Source organism: Anser brachyrhynchus (genome assembly GCF_964034855.1).
Source record: "Anser brachyrhynchus genome assembly, chromosome: 2".
In the NCBI taxonomy this organism is placed as follows: Eukaryota; Metazoa; Chordata; class Aves; order Anseriformes; family Anatidae; genus Anser; species Anser brachyrhynchus.
The window spans coordinates 817,990-835,583 of record NC_137695.1 but is presented as its reverse complement, the minus strand read 5'-3'; the positions used below and the strand labels follow the sequence as shown (position 1 = coordinate 835,583).

General features: G+C 60.4%; 2 protein-coding genes across 11 annotated transcripts; one reads left to right on the top strand and one right to left on the bottom strand.

Moving 5' to 3' along the window:
* The first annotated feature begins 1,249 nt into the window (after positions 1-1,249).
* On the top strand, positions 1,250-14,745 carry LOC308190277 (GTPase IMAP family member 4-like). Of its 7 annotated transcripts, none has more exons than XM_080581390.1 (4): positions 8,856-9,779; positions 10,573-10,651; positions 11,787-11,832; positions 13,430-14,745. In XM_080581390.1, exons 3-4 carry the CDS (start codon positions 11,811-11,813, stop codon positions 14,074-14,076), a joined length of 669 nt encoding a protein of 222 aa, XP_080437516.1. In that variant the 5' UTR covers positions 8,856-9,779; positions 10,573-10,651; positions 11,787-11,810; the 3' UTR covers positions 14,077-14,745. The 7 variants fall into 7 exon arrangements, with proteins under 7 accessions (XP_080437518.1, XP_080437519.1, XP_080437516.1 ...); XM_080581388.1 differs by having other exon boundaries at positions 10,567-10,651; XM_080581392.1 differs by lacking the exons at positions 8,856-9,779; positions 10,573-10,651 and adding an exon at positions 1,250-1,576.
* Positions 1,979-7,441, bottom strand: LOC308190266 (uncharacterized protein). Of its 4 annotated transcripts, none has more exons than XM_080581351.1 (4): positions 6,739-7,441; positions 5,171-5,297; positions 4,740-4,853; positions 1,980-4,346 (listed from the first exon to the last, which is right to left on the bottom strand). In XM_080581351.1, exons 2-4 carry the CDS (start codon positions 5,202-5,204, stop codon positions 2,908-2,910), a joined length of 1,587 nt encoding a protein of 528 aa, XP_080437477.1. In that variant the 5' UTR covers positions 5,205-5,297; positions 6,739-7,441; the 3' UTR covers positions 1,980-2,907. The 4 variants fall into 4 exon arrangements, with proteins under 4 accessions (XP_080437474.1, XP_080437477.1, XP_080437475.1 ...); XM_080581349.1 differs by lacking the exon at positions 6,739-7,441 and having other exon boundaries at positions 1,980-4,154; positions 4,242-4,346; positions 5,171-6,106; XM_080581350.1 differs by lacking the exon at positions 6,739-7,441 and adding an exon at positions 5,427-6,106.
* Positions 14,746-17,594: the final 2,849 nt, after the last annotated feature.

Genomic DNA, 17,594 nt, shown 5'->3' with positions numbered 1-17,594 from the left:
GAGTGCGCCTACTAGTTCCATAACGCAGTTTATATACTTTTTTTTTTCCTCTCGATGACCAGGACCCTCCCGTTTCCCCATGACTGGGTAATCCAGGTTCACAATCTATCCGGTGCTTCACAGACAATACACAGCGTTCAGTTGCTGGCCGGTTATAAGTCAAATATCTTTTGACATTTTTTGACTCTTTGAGGTGGTAATGTTTCTTACACCTTGATTTCTACCTAATTGCTCTAAGGAGTCTGGTTGCCTGCGTTTTACAAGCTGTCTGCTCGACGTGCAGAAAGCAAACTCCACAATCAGTAAGATTGTAAAGTAGGTATGTTTATTCAGCGCTGGGCAGCACGGGGGGTAGTCCCGCCAAAGTCGTGCGCACCCCAACGCAGCACTTGCCTTGGTTATATGTGGCGAAGAATTACATATGCATGAAGTTTCTCGATACGCCTGTACATATGCATGACCTATCCCCGTTTGTATTAAAATTAGTTCCAGGGAATCATTTTCATAGATTCCTGCTATCCACGCCTGTGCAGTGTTTTCTGGTAGTGGTCGCCAGGGGTTGTGGGGATGAAGATTAGTGAGTCTTCCTCGTCACCGCTGGTTGACCTCTCGTCTCAGCACAGACTCATAAGCTTCTCAGCTTCTGCTTAAACTGCAGATTCGGTTTCAGTTGGTTCTGGAAATGTTTCCTGTTTTCTATCACGACTGTTTTTCGTGAGGAATCCCAGAATTCCCTGCCTCAGTTTCTTTGCACAATAGGTAGCTGAAGATATGGAACGTGCCCCTTACCTGCCTTATTTACTAAGATTATTTTGGCTTCCTTTCACGTGCCCGTTAGCCTATCGTATCTACTGGAATTCTTTCAGCCTCCTCTCACGTTCAGCTTTCTTATTGCTGCAAGCACATCTCAATTCCACATTCCTTCCCCCTAAACAATGTAACTCTGTGCAAAAACATTTTTATTCCCACAGTCGGCCTGACACAGAACACGAGGCTGGGGCTAGGGCCGGGGCCGGGGCCGGGGCCGGGGCCGGGGCCGGGGCCGGGGCCGGGGCCGGGACAGGCCCACGTCCCGCCGTCCGCTGGTGCCGGTCCCGGAGCACCCGGCCCCGCCAGGCCCTGCCCCCGCGTTGCCATGGCAACAGGCGCGCCGAGCGGGCCCGCTCCGTCACATCCGCCCGTGCACTTCCGGCGCAAACCCCGCCTCGCGCTCCTCGCGGCCCGCCCCGCCCCGCGACCCGGAAGTGACACCGCAGCCCACAACCCCGCGCGCCGGCAGGACGGTGAACTCCGCCCGGGCACGTGACGGGCTGCCGGCCGCGCGATTGGCTGCTCCGCCCGGCGGCGCCATTTTGTGGCGGCCGCTCGCCGCGCGGCTGACCGGAGGCTCCCGCCATTGGCCCGCGGCGCCCCACGTGACCGCAGAGCCGCTCAGCCATTGGCCCCGCGGCGGCCGCCATTACCCGGGACGACGGGAGGGGAACGGGGGGAGCCCGGGGCCCGGCCTGGACCCCGCGGTGCCCCCCCGCGGCCGGGGCCCTGCTGCGGGCCGAGCTCCAGGGGCCGCCGCAGGCAGGTCAGTGGCAGCCGGGGCCGGGCCGGGCCGCACCGGGAGCCCCCCGGGGCCTTCCTCACGAAGGCGCCGCCTCAGCCCTGTCCCCGCCCGGCACCGTTCGGTCACGGGGGCCTCGGCTGGATGCGGGGGCAGCGTCGTGCCCTGGGGGGGGGGTGGCTGCGGCTGCATGGGGGGGCCGCAGGGTCTCTCCCGGAGCCTCACAGTCCCCGGGGGTTGGGCCCGGTGATCCCCAGGGGTCCCCGCCGGCCCCGGGCCCTCGGGGGTTCCGTCAGCCCCCCCCCACCCCGTTCCCCGTGGCAAAACAGACTCAGTTTGGGGGGGGGGGAAAACGGTTTTATCGGCAATTAAAACACACGGGGGGGGGGGGGGGGGGGGGGGGGGGGGGGGGGGGAACTCACCCAGCGCCTCCCCCCAGCCCCTTATCAACCCCGCTCCTTCATCCCGGACTCCTCTGCCATCCCCCCCACCCCGGTGCTACACGGGGGTCATGGGCACCCCCCAGGGCTCCTCTCAGCCGTTCCTGCCCCAGTGCGGGCTCCCTGCGGGCTGCAGCCATTCCTTCAGGATGCACCCCCCCCCCCCCCCCCCCCCGCTGCATCCCATGGGCGGCGGGCAGCCCCTGCTCCAGCACCCCCGTCCCCTCCTCCACATCCCCACCCCCCGTGCCGCCCTTTCTCCCCCTTGCTTTCCCCTCGCCCTGCTCTCGTGTGTTTCTGTAGCTCGGTGTTTGCCGAAACTTCTCCCCAAGGTGCCGCCCCCTGGGCTGCTGTGCCCCGAGGCAGCCCCAGCCTCTCCTCAGGGTGCCCCCTGCAGCCCCCCCTGCAATGAGGCTGCTTCCCCCCCCACACCCCTCGCAGCGATGCTGCAGGGCTCTGCAGGACCCCTTGCGCTTTTAAAACAGTGCTAATTGCCGGGTCTCGTTAAATTAAATGAGGTTATCAGTCCCCCCATCAGACATCTCCCTGTTCATGCTGCCTAAACGAGCAGAGGGGGAAGCTGCGCACGGGTGCTGCAGGAGGCCGCGTGCCTCCCGCGTCCCGGTGGTGCGGAGCAGAGCCCAGCACCCCTGGAACCGGCGCTCGGTCCCCGGGGCCAGCGCCGCAGCCAGCGCACAGCGTGCTCAGCTCTGGGTGGCAGCCACGTGATGGGAAGACCACGGCGATCAGGTGCAGCGGGATCACAGAATGAACCTGCCGACACGCAGCTGCTCTCCCTCTCCCGTTTCTGTGCTCCCCTGCCTCTTCTCTGCACCCATCCTGCCGTTCCCTGTCCCCGCCGCCTCCCTGGCGCTCGCGCCTCCCCTCCCGCCCTGTGCCCCCTTCCGCTGCCCCTCAGGCACCGCTCCCCTCGGTGCGCCTCTCGGACAGCCTCCTGCGCAGCCCTGCCAGGGGGCTCCCCCGCGCAGGGCAGGCGCGGCTGATGGGGCTGAGGTGCTCAGTCGCCGGTCGGGGCAAGCGGGGGCGACCCCTCCGCGCCCTGCACGTGGCTGAGCTCAGACACACAGTGCACAGCCCCCAGTTCCTGGTCCGCATGGCCCCGTCGCACGCGTTGCAGAGCGACGCCTGGCTCGGGGCAACAAGTTCGCGTCTGGCGAGGTCCCACCAAGGCCTGGGGGGCCGCCTGCCCCGCGCCCTGTAGCGCACCCACACCTCGGGTCGCGCCGCTCCGCCCCGCGCCTCCCCCGCTGACGGCTCGCGAGAGGCCGCGGGGGTACAGGGCGCCTCCGGTGTCCCCCCCCGGGAGTCCCGCTCCTCCTGAGGCTGCGGGATCACGGTCGCCCACTCCGCAGACGGCCAAAACACCCCACGAGCGTCCTTGGTGGGGTCTTCTGCCCGAGCGGGACGGGCAGACGCCGGCAGGGTGGGCGCAAAGAGGCAGTCTGCGCAGAAGTACCCCCGGGAGAGCCGCAAGCTTCTGAAGCAAGGCCGGAGACGGCGCCTCGCTCGCGCGCCCTTCCCGCTGTCACGCCCCTCCCGCCATTTCCTCTTGCACAGCCGGCGGAGCTCGGCACGAGCGCAGCACGTGGGGCAGGCGGCTTTGCGGGCGCGCCCCTGCCAGGGCAACGTCCACACCTGGCAGTAGTCGTGGTCCCTCAGCGCGGAAGCTCCGCTCTCGCCGTCCCCGCAGTAGTCGTGTTCCCTCAGAGCAGGCAGGAACGCGGCGCCGTGCTGGAGCAGCGCCTCCGGCCTCGTGCAGTAGCAGTGGTCGCCCAGCGGAGCTCCGTCCACGTCCTCCCCTGCCGGGGGAAGGCTCCCGTCCCCCGCGGCATGCAGCGCTTCCTGCGCGCCGCCCTGCAACGTCTCCCGGCGGTCAGGCCCCGGGCGCTCGTAGGGATCCGCCGCGCTGTGCCGAGGCACCGGGGGAAGCAGGAGCCCCGTGCCTCCGCCGAGGCCTGGCCTCGCCCCTCGGTCGTCCTCCGCTTCTTCCTTCCCGCTCCGGGAGCCGGCCTGTGCCCGCTCGGGGCTTCCCACGGGTGGCGCTCGGCTGCCAGCCGCCTCTGCCTGCGCCTTGCCCCCGGGGTCGCCGAACTTCTTCAGCAGCCTGCTGCAGCGCAGCCGCCATGGCTCGCGCCGTCCTCCTGCCAAGAGCGCGGCAGGGACAGTTCGCCTCCATCCCTTGGGCCCCGCGCCGCAGAGCCCAGGGGAGGGGCAGGCGCAGCACTCACCGTGGCCAGGGGGCTGCGTGCTCTCCTCCAGCGCCCGCCGCCTGCCAGCGCTCGGCCACCAGGTGAAGCAGGGCTCCTCCGGCTGCCTCCCGTCCTCGTCGCATCCTGCAGGGACACCGGAGGGACGTCACCTTCCTGGCAGGGGAGCCCCTGCGCTCTGTGGCCCCCCAGCAGAGGAGGGGGCCCCGCAGAACCCCAGCCCTGCTCCTGCAGCACCCAGAGGTGGCAACCAGCGGCCGCTGGAGGTGTGCGGGGAGGGCAGTCTGCGGGGCAGCCATCGCCCTGCACGCAGACACCACCGGGGGGAGGTTCCCCCCGGGCTGAGCGCCGAGCTGCGGCCCTCCCGGAGCGGCCATGGGGGACGCTCCGGGTGCAGGCAGTGAGCAGGGCAAGGAGCAGGACAGGGGGAGAGGCGGCAGCACGGGGTTGTGCCGCCCGCCGCTGGGCAGAAGGAGGGGCCTGGCGCGTGGCGCCACAGGGCTGGGCTGCGGCTCTCACCTGGGGTGGGGCTGCCAGGTCCGTCCCACGTTGCCGGGCCCCGCGGCGCGCAGACCCACGGCTCTTCCCCGCGCTCCAGACGATACAAAAGGTCGGGTTTGGGGCCTGCGTACCCTGCGGGGTGGAGACAAGAGCGGCATCCCGTTACCGAACACTGGCTGCGGGAACAAAGGCTCAGCGCGGCCAATGCGGCCCCTCCCGCACTTCACCGTCGGAGAAGCCCGGGTGGAACCACACCAGGATACGGGGAGGGTCATGGGAGCCACCGGAGCCGCTGCCGGCGTGAATGCACCCCAGGCCCATGGGCAGTGTGGCGCTGGCTGCGGCGCTCCTGGCCCGCAGCGGCTCCTCGCAGCCCCGGTGCCCTGTGACAGCCCCCCATGCCCCCCCCCGGAGGCGACCGACCCCCCCCCCCCACGGCCCCGCGTTACCCAGCGAGGCTAGGAGCGCGAAGTTGTCCAGCATGACGCCGCGGTACAGCTCCCGCTGCTCCTCCGCCACCAGTTCCCACTCGGCGCGGCTCAGGTACACGGCCACCTCCTCGAACGTCGGCAGCTCCTGCGGGAAACGGCGTGCGGGGGGGCTCAGGCCGGGCTCCGTCCGCCTGCCCGCTGCCCCCCCGGCCCCGCAGGGCGCGGGGCTCGGCCGGGGGCGTCGAGGTGGGCGCGGGCCGGGCCCGGCTCCTACCTGCGCCTGCCCGGCCATGGCCCTCCGGGGTGCCACGCGGGGCCCGCGCCCGCCACTTCCGGTGCGCCCGCCACTTCCGGTGCGCTCTCCGGAAGCGGGCTCCGCGCCGGAAGTAGGCCGTGCGCACCCGCATCCTGTCCCGCCGTCGCCCCTCTTTCCCCTCCCCTTCCCTCACGTGCTTCCGGCCGGAGCCCCGCCCACGCCGGAAGTGTGGCAGGACCTCACGTACCCCCCCGCGGCCATGGCGGCAGGGAGGCAGGGCCGGCGCCACCATTTTGAGCCCTGCCGCGGTCCACGTGACCGCAGGCAAGGCCGCCATTGGCTCACGGCGGAGTCTGGGCGGGAAGGGGCCCCAAAGCAACCCATGGCTGCCCCCTGCCGTGCCCAGGGCCCCCTGCCCCCAGCCCAGGCTGCCCCCAGCCCCATCCAGCCTGGCCTTGGGCACTGCCAGGGATGGGGCACCCACAGCTCCTGGGGGCAGCCTGCACCAGCCTCACCGCCCTCATAGTAAAGAATTTCTTCCTCGTATCTAGCCCAGGCCCGCCCTCTGATGGCCTAAAGCCGTTATGTGCCATAACGCTACAAAGCAAACGCTGCCATCTGGTTTGTTCCCATCCCCCTCCCGTCCCCGTCCCGTCCCCCGTCCGTGTCCCCCCCCCCCCCCCCCGTCCCTTCCCCAATACACCATTGTTCTTGTTAAGGTGGCAGGAACAGTTACAGAGGTGGTTTGGCTACGGGCAGGGAGCGTCTGCCAGCCGGGAACTGCCGGCCAGGGAACCAGAGGCAGCCTTGAGGCAGCATCGTCTCCGGCATCCTGAGAACTGAGAACATGCTGAGATAGCATTGAAAACAGAAAACAGGAGAATGGGGAAGAACTTCCCCTCTGAGACGGAGATGAACAGTCTGAAGAAAGGAGACAGCCAGAGACAGTGGGAATCAGCGACTGCTATAGTCTGCTAGCTAATGCTGGCCCTTCTTTTATTGGCCCCGTTCCTGGGGGCTTGTCTCTGCTGAGGCCGTTTTTTTTTTTTTTAAATTGGACCCTTTTTGAAGGTTGGTTTGTCCCCCATTATTAATTGGTGTGATTCCCCAATGCTGCATATCATTGCTATCCTGATACGATCTGTATTATTTTGTTATCTATCTGTCTATATCTACTTGCCTTTTTAACCACAGTGGTTCACTGCGATTAATCACTACTTGCTAGTGGTGGTTTGTGGTAATCTGTAATAAATAGAAGTTGTAGAAAATAAAGTCTCTATGCTTGTGTTTTACAGAATCCTATGGACGCACTCTTGCAAACTCCACATACCTGCAGGCTGGGTGACCCTTTAGGTCTCGCCACAAGGTGGTTGTTGGTGTTTGCTCTGCCCTAAATTCTCCTTCTGGAGTGTTCCACTTGGAGTACTCTGTGCTGGAGGTCGCAAAGGCACCTGCCTCCTTGCTTTGTGAGCTGGCTTCTCTGGGCATCTTCAGCTGGATGCTGAAGGACTCTGCCAGGATGCATAGAGTTTAAAAGTGCAAAGCAGGTTATTATTAGTTAGCACGTGGACGTTGCTATGATTAGCGAGCTGTTGGTGCACACCCATGCTCACTACCCCCGAGAGGGCATGCAGGGAGCCTGTGGTGTGCGGGTGGCACCACTGAGGAGGGCAGGGCTGGTGTCTGCATCTCCCGGGGTTAAACCCTCAGAGCTGCTGAGCTGCTGCCTGCCCCGGCTCTGTCAGCACTGCTGACGTCTTGGCCCAGAGATTCCTGAGTACCTCCGTATCCACGTGGCCACCTTCAGTGCCTGTTTGTCTTTCTATAGGATTTTGTATATTCACATGGTGGTACTTTCCTTCTTGAGTCTTTGGTATCTCAAAGATCCCGTCTCAGCAGTGCTGCCGCGTTGTCTAATTTTTCTCTTTCTTCAGCTCCAAGCTCATTCACAGCAGTCCAAGGCAAGGTTACAAAGTGAGGGTACATTGGAGGCTCAAGCCAGTCAGTCTCAACGCTGTGCCCAGTGAGATCATGGAGCAAATCCTCCGGGAAACTCTGCTAAGGGACATGGAAAATAAGGAGGGGATTGGTGACAGCCGACATGGGTTCGCCAGGGGGAAATCATGCCTGACAAGTCTGGTGGCCTTCTACAACAGGGTTCCAGCACTGATGGGTAGGGGAAGAGCAACTGACAGCATCCACCTGGGCTTGTGCAAAGCATTTGACCCTGTCCCCCTTGGTATCCTTGCCTCTAAATGGGAGAGACACGGATGTGATAGGTGGAGCGCTTGGTGGGTAAGGATTGGCTGGGTGGTGGCACTCCAGGAGTTGTGGTCAACGGCTCTATGTCTAGGTGGAGATCAGTGACCAGTGGTGTTCTCGGGGGTTGGTACTGGGACCAAAGCTGCTTGACATCTCTGTTGGTGACACGGACAGTGAAACTGAGGCACCCTCAGCAAGTTTGCCGACGACACCGACTGGGTGGTGCAGCTGACACCCCAGAGGGACGGGATGCCACCCAGAGGGACCCGGGCAGGCTGAGAGGTGGGCCTGTGCCAGCCTCGTGGGGCTCAGCAAGGCCAAGGGCAAGGTCCTGCAGCTGGGCTGGGGCAATCCCAAGGCCAGATCCCGGCTGGGTGGGGAACGGATGGAGAGCAGCTCTGAGGAGAAGGACCTGGGGTGCTGGTGGACGAGAAGCTGGACACGAGGCAGCGCTGGGTGCTTGCAGCCCAGAAACCAGCCGTGCCCTGGGCTGCACCAAAAAGCAGCACGGCCAGCAGGGCGAGGGAGGGGATCGTCCCCCTGTGCTCCGCTCTCGTGAGACCCCACCTGGGCACCGCCTTCGTGGTGGGGCCCCCAGCACGGGGACGCGGAGCTGCTGGAGCGAGCCCAGGGGAGGCCACGAGGATGCTCGGAGGCTGGAGCAGCTCTGCCGTGAGGAGAGGCCGAGGGAGTTGGGGTTGTTCAGCCCGGAGAAGAGAAGGCTGCGGGGAGACCTCACAGCGGCCGTCAGTGCCTGCAGGGGCTGCAGGAGGGCTGGGGAGGGACTCTTGGGCAGGGGGTGTAGTGACAGGATAGCCCTGAGTGGTGTGCAGGGTCCATCCCAGGTCCTAGGCAGCATGCAGGGTCCGTCCCAGCCCCTGACCACGATGCAGGCAGCAGCTGCCTCGTCTCCTGCCCCTGCTCCAGCTCTGGGCTCTCCCTCGAGCGGTTGCACCAAGAGAAACTGGTTCAAAATTATATACTGAAACCTAAATTTTGAGGTCCCTTCCAGCCCAAACCATTGTAGGATTCATTCTATGATTCATCTGGCCAGAAGGACCATGCTGCCAGGTGCATTCGTTTTGGACACTGGCGTTCTGTTTTGGGTCAGGATGGTGGTATGTCTGTGAACACAGAGCCCTCTACCTCCTCCACCAGCTTTTCTGGTTACTTTTTTCTGGTAGGGCTTACATGGATTGCGGTGATCTCTCCATCTGGGGATGTTTTTGCAGCATCATCCGGTTACGACGGAGGTGGTGGAAAGGTTCCGGTCATCCTCCCCCTCCGTCAGCTGCAGGAATTGGGCCAGAGGTTTTCTGCTTACACCTATAGCCCCGTCTGCGTGCAGTCCCTGCTGTGTGGCTGCTCCTTGTTCCTGTCGCAGCAGGACCGCGACTGCGTGGGGGTGGCAGGGGACGGGAGCGTCCCAGCAGTGCAGAGCTCCAGCCCCGGCTCCACGGGGGAAGGTGTTTAATGGCTGCTCGTTCTTCTTCCCATCTTGCCCCATTCCCACCTTCCAAGGGTCCCCAACATCGTGGTTGCCACAGCTCTGCCTCCGAGGAGCAGCCACTAGATGGACCTCGGGATTCGCCATGTGCTCACGTGGGCAACGAGAGCCTTTTCCAGCACCCTTGTTACTGGCGGTGCAGCCACTCCATAAACTTAAAAACTGAGCCATTACATTTTGGTTTGCGGACACCCAGCCTGGCTCTAGTAAAAGCCTCCTGAGCCTCATGAGCCCTGCTCTTGTCTGGAGGAGGAAGACAGAGCTGAGGGTTTGTTTGTGAGAAAGGAGCAGTGGCGAGAAGTACTCAAACTAAAACACCCTTCATCGGGAGGAGCTTTTTTCCTTACTTGCTCATTTCTGTAACTGTCGTGCAGTTTCTGTTCTTGGCGACCAATGACTTTGCACATCATCTAGCTCATAACCGGCTCGTCCATGGCCATTTGTTCAACAGAGCTGATTTGCATGTCACCGAAATCCCCTCCTACTCCCGCTCCCGCTAAATGCTGCCGAACTTCACAGGCAGCAGCCACACAGAAGAAAACCTGTAACCATTAGAAGCTGCAAAGTTCAAACTTGGGGACAAAAGTGCACAGGTGCCTCTGGTAAGTTGTCTGAAACGCTGCTACTGTCATTACAGGGAGAAAAAAAAAGGTTGTAATGCCTGCTTTCAGGGAGTGGGTTATTACTTCCCTAAGTAAAGTTCAGCCAGTATTTCTTTCCAGGTGAGAACAGAAAGTCACTGGAGAATGGAAATCTTGATTGCATTTCTGTAAAGGTGATTTAACAAACTCCTTGTCTTCAGGAGTGTCTGTTCTGGTAGCATTCGCTGGGTCCTTACAGGACCGTTAACTTCAGAAGGGTGTCTGCACCATAGGAATATCCTGGTCAAAAGAGTGAAAAAGTAGTTCTCCGACCTGCTTTAAAGTTTCTCGGAAGAAATTGATTTATTTAAGTTACAATCAAGCTTTTAAATATATTTCCCCCTAAACGTGCCATATGACCCTTTCACATACTTTCTGATTACTGAAGCCATTCTTAATTTTTTGCTTGTTTTGTGGACAGACAAATCTTCTTGGGGGGTGTTAAAATGTAGTACTTGCCCCAGCTTTTTGTTTTAGTTGTGGTTTGTTCTATATGCCAGTTCTATTGTGGTATTTCCCAGCTGACAAGGGTTCTAGTTGTTTCATTGCACGTCTGTTTCTTACCATGATGCCGAGCCCCGGAGGCTCAAACGGAGGGTGGTTGGTGCAATCCAGGCCTCGGCAGGGCATGGGCATCTCCCAGCTCAAAGGACGGGCGCGGGTACCCACGGTTCCGGGTGGATCGTCTGCCTGGGCTGGGGCCGCCACGCGTGGTTAGGTGATGAAGCATCGTTCTTGTGCTGGCAAGGAACAGAAAGCAGAGAGCTGAGGACGCTGTCAAGGGCAAGACGTGAACTGTGTTGCACCTGGCCCGAGCATTGTGACCTGAGGAGGTAAGAGGCAAGCACAGCAGCCGTTGCTGGAGCCATGCGGAGAGAGCGGTCTGTGCACTGAGTGGCTCCGAATGATCTCGGCATTTGGGGGGTACTTTAGGAACTGCTAAGCCTGAGCTAGCTGGCAGGCAGGCGAAGACGAGACAGCCGAGAACTGGTGTGACTTTGCTGTGGATGGGGTAATTCCTCCAGTAATGACTGAATTATTTAATGATGTGATTTTAATTTAATTTGAGTAGTGTATAAACTGTGCTTAGTTTTCAAACAGTTTACCTTGCTGAAATCACTCAAGGCAGAGTCCAGAGCTGAAACGGGGGCAGGAGACGTGGCAGCTGGCACCCATGGCACGATCAGGGACTGGGACGGACCCCGCACACCGCTCAGGGCTGGGACAGACCCCGCACACCGCTCAGGGCTGGGACGGACCCCGCACACCGCTCAGGGCTGGGACGGACCCCGCACACCGCTCAGGGCTGGGACGGACTCCGCACACCGCTCAGGGCTGGGACGGACCCCACACACCACTCAGGGTCAGGGCTGGAGGTGCAGGTGCCGGACGAGGGCACTGAACTAACGACAATTCTGGGGATAGGCTCCTGCTCCAGCTAGGGGCCGTGCGTCTCCTCTGCGAGCTCGGCAGGTTTTCCAAAGCATTGCAAGGGTTGCCAGTGATCGATCTGAGTTTCCCTGCCAGCTCCTCGTTCCCCAAGGCGTCGGGACCCCCTCCCAAGGTGGCCGCAAGCAACTGAGGAGGAGCAGCCCTTGCCCGGGCTGTCACCATCTGCCCCCACGGTGCAGCGAGGCACAGCCACGCTCCCCTGCCCCTGCGGCCCCTGCTCCTGGGCTGTGCGGGGCTGGCAGAAACGTGCCCTGCCACTGGCGCGGGGTGCGGGGGCTGCCAAACGCTGTTCCCTGCCTCACCGGGTGTGCAGCCGTCTTGTGCGTGCGTGTGTGTGTGTTTACCCCCGGTTATAAAACCACTTCCTGCGTGCACACACACCAGGCGGGACACACACGCAAGCTGTGTTAGCGACCCGACTGCCAGGTGATCGTCTTCATCGGCCTTGTTACCGCCGCGGGGCGAGCACGGGAGACTTTGGCAAACCTCGCTCAAAATCCCTTATTCTTCTTTCAGGCTTCCCCTGGGAGCGGGCTCAAAATGGCAGACGCTCAGATGGAAGGTGAGCGCCTTACCCACTGCGTGCAGGCAGCCAGAGCCTGGCCGAGCTTAGAATCCCAGGATCACAGAGCCACAGAGCGCTCTGGGTGGGAAGGGACCCCAAAGCCCGGCTGGTTCCAACCCCCTGCCATGCCCAGGGCCCCCTGCCCCCAGCCCAGGCTGCCCCCAGCCCCATCCAGCCTGGCCTTGGGCACTGCCAGGGATGGGGCACCCACAGCTCCTGGGGGCAGCCTGCGCCAGGCCTCACCGCCCGCAGGGGGAAGGATTTCTGCCTTGGATCTAACCCAGACCCACCCTCTGATGCCTTAAAGCTGTCACCCCGTGTCCTATCCCTACCCCCCCTGCCCAAGAGTCCCTCCCCAGCCCTCCTGCAGCCCCTGCAGGCACTGGAGGCTGCCGTGAGGTCTCCCCAGGGCCTTCTCCTTTAGCAGCCTTCTCATTCAGTCAGCCGGGCGCAGTGCTGCTGAGGCTGAGGCTGGGTTTGCGTCCTCGTGCAGCCTCACGCACGCTTGTGCACGCTGTGCACGGGCCCTCTGGGGAGGCCACGGGCTCAAGGATTTCCCGAGGCTGCCTCTCATCTTCCCACTCCTTAGGCTGTGTTGTGCCAGGTCCAGGGCAGGTGGGGCCCCAGTGGTTGGTTACGGCCTGAGGCACAGCGCAGGGTGCAGAGTCCTGCCCCAAAGCCTCGATATCTGTGTGCCTGAGGCATGGAGCGCGTGCCCAGCCAGCGCCGGCCATGCTGGGGCCGTGCAGGGCAGGCGGAGGGGCTGGGGGTGATCCAGCCCAGAAACCACTGGGTGCTTTTTGCTTAGCACGTGGCTTCTTGTAAAGGGAGTGCTTCAGCCTGCCCGTTTGAGTACTCTGTGCATTCCCGGGCTGCCGGGGAGCTGCGGCATGCACTGCTGCTTTCTCTTTCTGCCTTCAGAAGAGGTCTGGATGCTGGCCCTTTGAGGCAGCCTTATCCAGACTCCCCTGGGGTCCCTCGGGGCCACGTGTTGCTACTGATGGTCCCTGGGGACCGCTGCTGGGGCAGCGGGGACGTGGGCTGCCCACACCGTGTTGTCGAGGCTGGAGGGGAAGCCGGAGCTAATCGTGGGGCTCGGGGGTCACACCGACAGCTGGCTGACACCGAGCCCAGACGAGCTGCTCCCGGCTCTGCGCGGGCTCAGTCTTACCAGAGGCGAGCTGTGCTGGCTGCCTGTGAGCACGCAGCATGGGGTGAGAAACCCCCCTCTGCCTGCTTCTGTCCTGCCCCGGCTGCTTTTGGTCCATTTTCCAGAGGGTCTTTTAGTCAGGGCAGCCTTTGTCTGAGTTTAGGTTCCTCCTGGAGCACAAACTCTCCTCCTGTGGGAGAGCCGAGCAGAAGGGCAGGGCTGGCGGGGGCCGAGCAAGCCCTGCTTTGGCTGCTGGGACACGGCTTCAGCCCCTGCCCCATCCTGTCCCCACTCGTGCACAGCAGTGGCTCAGTGTGAGAATTAAAGTTGTGTTTTTGCAGTAGAAAGCCTTTCCTTCTCGCCCTTGGGATCATGGCGTGCAGGGGGTGTCCCGGCACCACAGGGCCGTGAGGTTCAGACACGTGTCTCTGCTTGTTCCCCCAGGACCCAAGCGGAGCATCCTGCTTGTGGGCAAAACTGGAAGTGGGAAGAGTGCGACAGGGAACACCATCCTTGGTAGGAAGGCATTTGAATCTATAGTGTCACCAGATGCAGTAACTAAGGACTACAGTAAAGAGAAAACCTTATTCCGTGGAAGACCAATTGTCGTTATCGACACTCCTGGCCTTTTTGACACCAAGAAAGCCAATGCAGAAACAGCTCAAAAGATTAGAGATGCTGTTCGTTACCTCTATGGAGGGGTGCATGCTATCGTCCTGGTGATGCAACTGGGCCGTATCAGTAAAGAAGAGGAGGAAGTGGCTGAGTGGGTGACAAAGATTTTCCATACTGAAGCGCAGAAGTACACAATCCTGTTATTCACCCGAGCAGACGATCTGGAGAAGCCAGGTGATATCCACGATTTTGTGGCAGCAAGCAAATGCCTCAGGGGGCTGGCAGGAAAATGGGAAAATAGGTACATTGCTTTCAACAACAAAGCAACAGGAAATACAAGGGAACAGCAGGTTTCAGACCTCATTAAAATGATTGATGAGTTGGTAAAGAAGAACAAAGATGCTCCGTGTTACACGCGAGAAATGCTGGAGAAAGATACACGGACGGCTTTTGAAAAGTATTGTCCTATACTCTAGCCAACAAGGGTTTGGTCAGACGGGCAATGTTTCCTCTGTTGTGCCTTTCCTGCCGCGCTCTGAAGATCACTCTCTCCTTCCTCTCTTGACGTTTCCTCCTGTCCTGTCAGTGACCTACATTTTCCCCTGGGCCATGCGATTGCTCTCCTGACAGGCTCCAAGAGTGCAATGGGTGTCTGACGACGTGTAATTCTCCTCTGCTGCTCTGTCTCTGCATTGCTCTGTCACCACCCGTTGTGCTGGGAAGCCGGAGACCTTGGCTGGGTGGCAGAGAGCTGCGCTGCCCTGCTTTCGGCACCACCGCGCTGACTCTCTCCTCCCTGGTGTGAAGGCACGGCAAGCTGAAAGGACCGGGAACGTCAGGACTGTGAGATGTGCCCCCTCACAGCAGAGTTCAGCCTGGAGCGGTGCTTCTGAGATCAAAGCCACTTGTCCTCCCTGTGGCAGCCGGCGCTCTAGGAACTTCTCTGGGGTTTGGGAGGGTTCGTGGTGCCAGTGTTGGTCCCTCTGCGGTGGGATGCTGCTGGTGACGCTGGCTGCGCTGCCCCTGCCTTGACTGGGCAATGCGAGTAATTGTATGTGATCGCGGGGTCTACAGAAGCTCATCTAATAAATGCTAATGTAATGCTCATCTAATAAACGCTAATAAATGCTGAGCCTTGCTGTCTAGAGAGGCGCCCATCAGTGCACTGTGGCCTGCAGTGCTGAAACAGCCGTTTGGGAGGGTGGAGAATGGTCCGGGTGCGTTCAAGATCAGGCCCAAACTGCAGCTCCCCCCAGGCTGGGGTGTTTGGTGTTGGTCATGAGCTGTGCAAGGCGCGAGGTCTCACTGCTTGCCAGGCAAGTGCAGCAGGCAGGGGAAGCTCTGTGGCCACACCTGAGCGTGGGGCTGGGGGAGTGCTCGGGGGGGCTGCCTGCCTCACCCCAGGTTCTTCTCCCACCCAGAAAGGCTGCGGAAAGCAGCCTAGGAGTGGGGAGGAATCCCAGAACGCCAGACTGACCTCCACCTCGAGCGATCACAGCGAGAGAAACTGCTTCAGAGCTAAACACAGACCATACATCACAGTAATTAAATAACTGAGGTTGAATTGTTACTGGAGAAATTATCAGAGTTAGCGTAATAGTTGTGTTTTAGGTAGCACTCTATGTGTATCAGCGTATGTATATATACCAGTGACCTCCAGTGGCATAAGCAGTATCAATGCTATCCTAAAACCGGCCCAGCGTGACCTGAAGGCATCCAGTGCTGAGTCCTGGCTGCCACCATCCCTCTGCGCGAGGAGAGGAGCTGCAGGTCGCGAGGAATCACAGAACCCCAGAACCATCTAGGTGGGAAGAGACCTCCAAGACCACCGCGTCCAACCTCTGACCTAACACTAACAAGTCCCCCACTAAACCATGTCACTAAGCTCAACATCTAAACGTCTTTTAAAGACCCCCAGGGATGGTGACTCAACCACTTCCCTGGGCAGCCCATTCCGATGCCCAACAACCCTTTCAGTAAAGAAGGTCTTCCTAATATTCAACCTAAACCTCCCCTGGCGCAACTTTAGCCCGTTCCCCCTCGTCCTGTCACCAGGCACAGGGGAGAACAGAGCAACCCCCACCTCGCTACAGCCTCCTTTCAGGTACCTGTAGAGAGCGATAAGGTCGCCCCTGAGCCTCCTCTTCTCCAGACCAAACACCCCCAGCTCCCTCAGCCGCTCCTCAAAGGGAAGGGGCAAAAGAAGTGTGTTGGGGGGGGAGGGGGTTGGGGGCTGTGTGCCACAAACTGCTGGAGACTCTGAGGGCCCCAACACGTTTCCTGGAGGTACAGAATACTTCTGCTGACCTGGAACAAGGCTTGAAATGCAAGCAGCCCTGTAATAATTTTGCACCGCTTGCTTACAATGGCAAGAAAATGAGCATTTAACCTTAGGATTAAGGCAAAATGCAGGCCCTGTGTGCACCTCCACCCAGGGAGTTTCTGTCGCTGTGTTAAGCGCAGCAGCAGTGCTGTGGGTAGGGGGCGTCACCACAAGAACAAGCCAAGACTGTGCTTGCTCCCGTCCTCTGCCACACTTCTCATTTCCAGCCGATTTTTGCATTCAAACACTGGAGCACAGGCAAGGGGGACCCGGGGCAGCACGCTGGGTTAGAAGCAGAGTAGCGCTGCGAGGCTCACGCTGAAATGCAGACAGCAAAGTGGACAACAGAACCCAAAGTCACACCTCCAGAGCTGCACAGGATCGAAACCGATATTTGGGCTGGTGCACGGGCATTTGTAGGCTGCCGAGTGTCCGTGCCAGGAGGCTGAATGCTGTCCTGTGCCTGCACCAGTGCCGGGCACAGCGGTGCCAGCAGCCCCAGCCTCTGTCTCCGAGAACGCTGCTGCAGCAGCCCAGTGTCACAGCAGGGGGTTCTGGACAGGTGGGTGCTGCTACTGGGACACACGGGGTTCTCCGCGTCCTTTGCCAGACCCTGCCGGGTGTCCCCATGGGAGGATCTGGTGCTGCCTGCGCCTTGCGTGCCCCCTAATGCCACGAGGGCCGTGCTCCAGGCTGCCAGTGCCAACACCACCGCCAACGCCGCCGCCAACGCCACTGCCACTTCCTGGTGGCTGCAAGGGTTCCATGGGGACACTGCCTCTGCTGCAGCGCGGCCACGCTGGGTGTCGATGGTGAGGCCAGCGCGGGAGCTGCATGAAGACACGGGTGGGATGGCGGGGGTGGCGAAACTGTGCCGGCGGGGAGGGTTTCAAGGTGGCACAGGGCACGAGTGTGCCTGGGTGCTGCAGGAGCCACACGGGGAGGGCGCTGGTTTCTCCTGCAGCCACCCAGGGACCTGGTGTAGGGGCCATCCCTTTAAAAATCCCTTTAAAAGATCGAAACCGTAAATCTTTTGCATGATGATTTGTAATCGCAAAGTGAGTAACTGGTACATGCTTTGCATCTGTGAGTCTTAAGTTAATTTAGCAGTTTGGTTTCACGCTCAGTACGTAACCAGTATGTGTGTCTTGTTTACTGATAAGCTTTTGCTCAGTCAACGCCTCCCGGGCACCGCTTGTTCTGACTTCAGGACTTGCAATTCCTCCCTGAGCTGGAGGAAGGGGTTGCTTTCCCATCTGGATCTGGCAGACCTTGTTATTTACCATCCCAGTAATAGTCTATAAGCATACCGACATATTTATGTATGCATGTGTGAACATATGCATATATGTATATATTTTAATTCCAATTGGTCCTTAAAGACAATTGACAAAGTCTGTTTAGGACTCCTAGATGAGATGCACATTCTGATTACACACTGAACTTTTAAACCAAACTGCTATGTTAATTTATGACTCCCAGACATGAAGCGCATACTGATTACTTAATATCATGGAATCATAGAATATCTGAGTTGGAAGGGACCCACGAGGATCATCGAGTCCAAGTCCTGGGTCCCCAAAGGACCACCCAAAAAATCAGACCCTATGTCTGACAGAGGTGTCCAAACGCTCCTTGAGCTCCAGCAGCTCGGGGCTGTGCCCCCGTCCC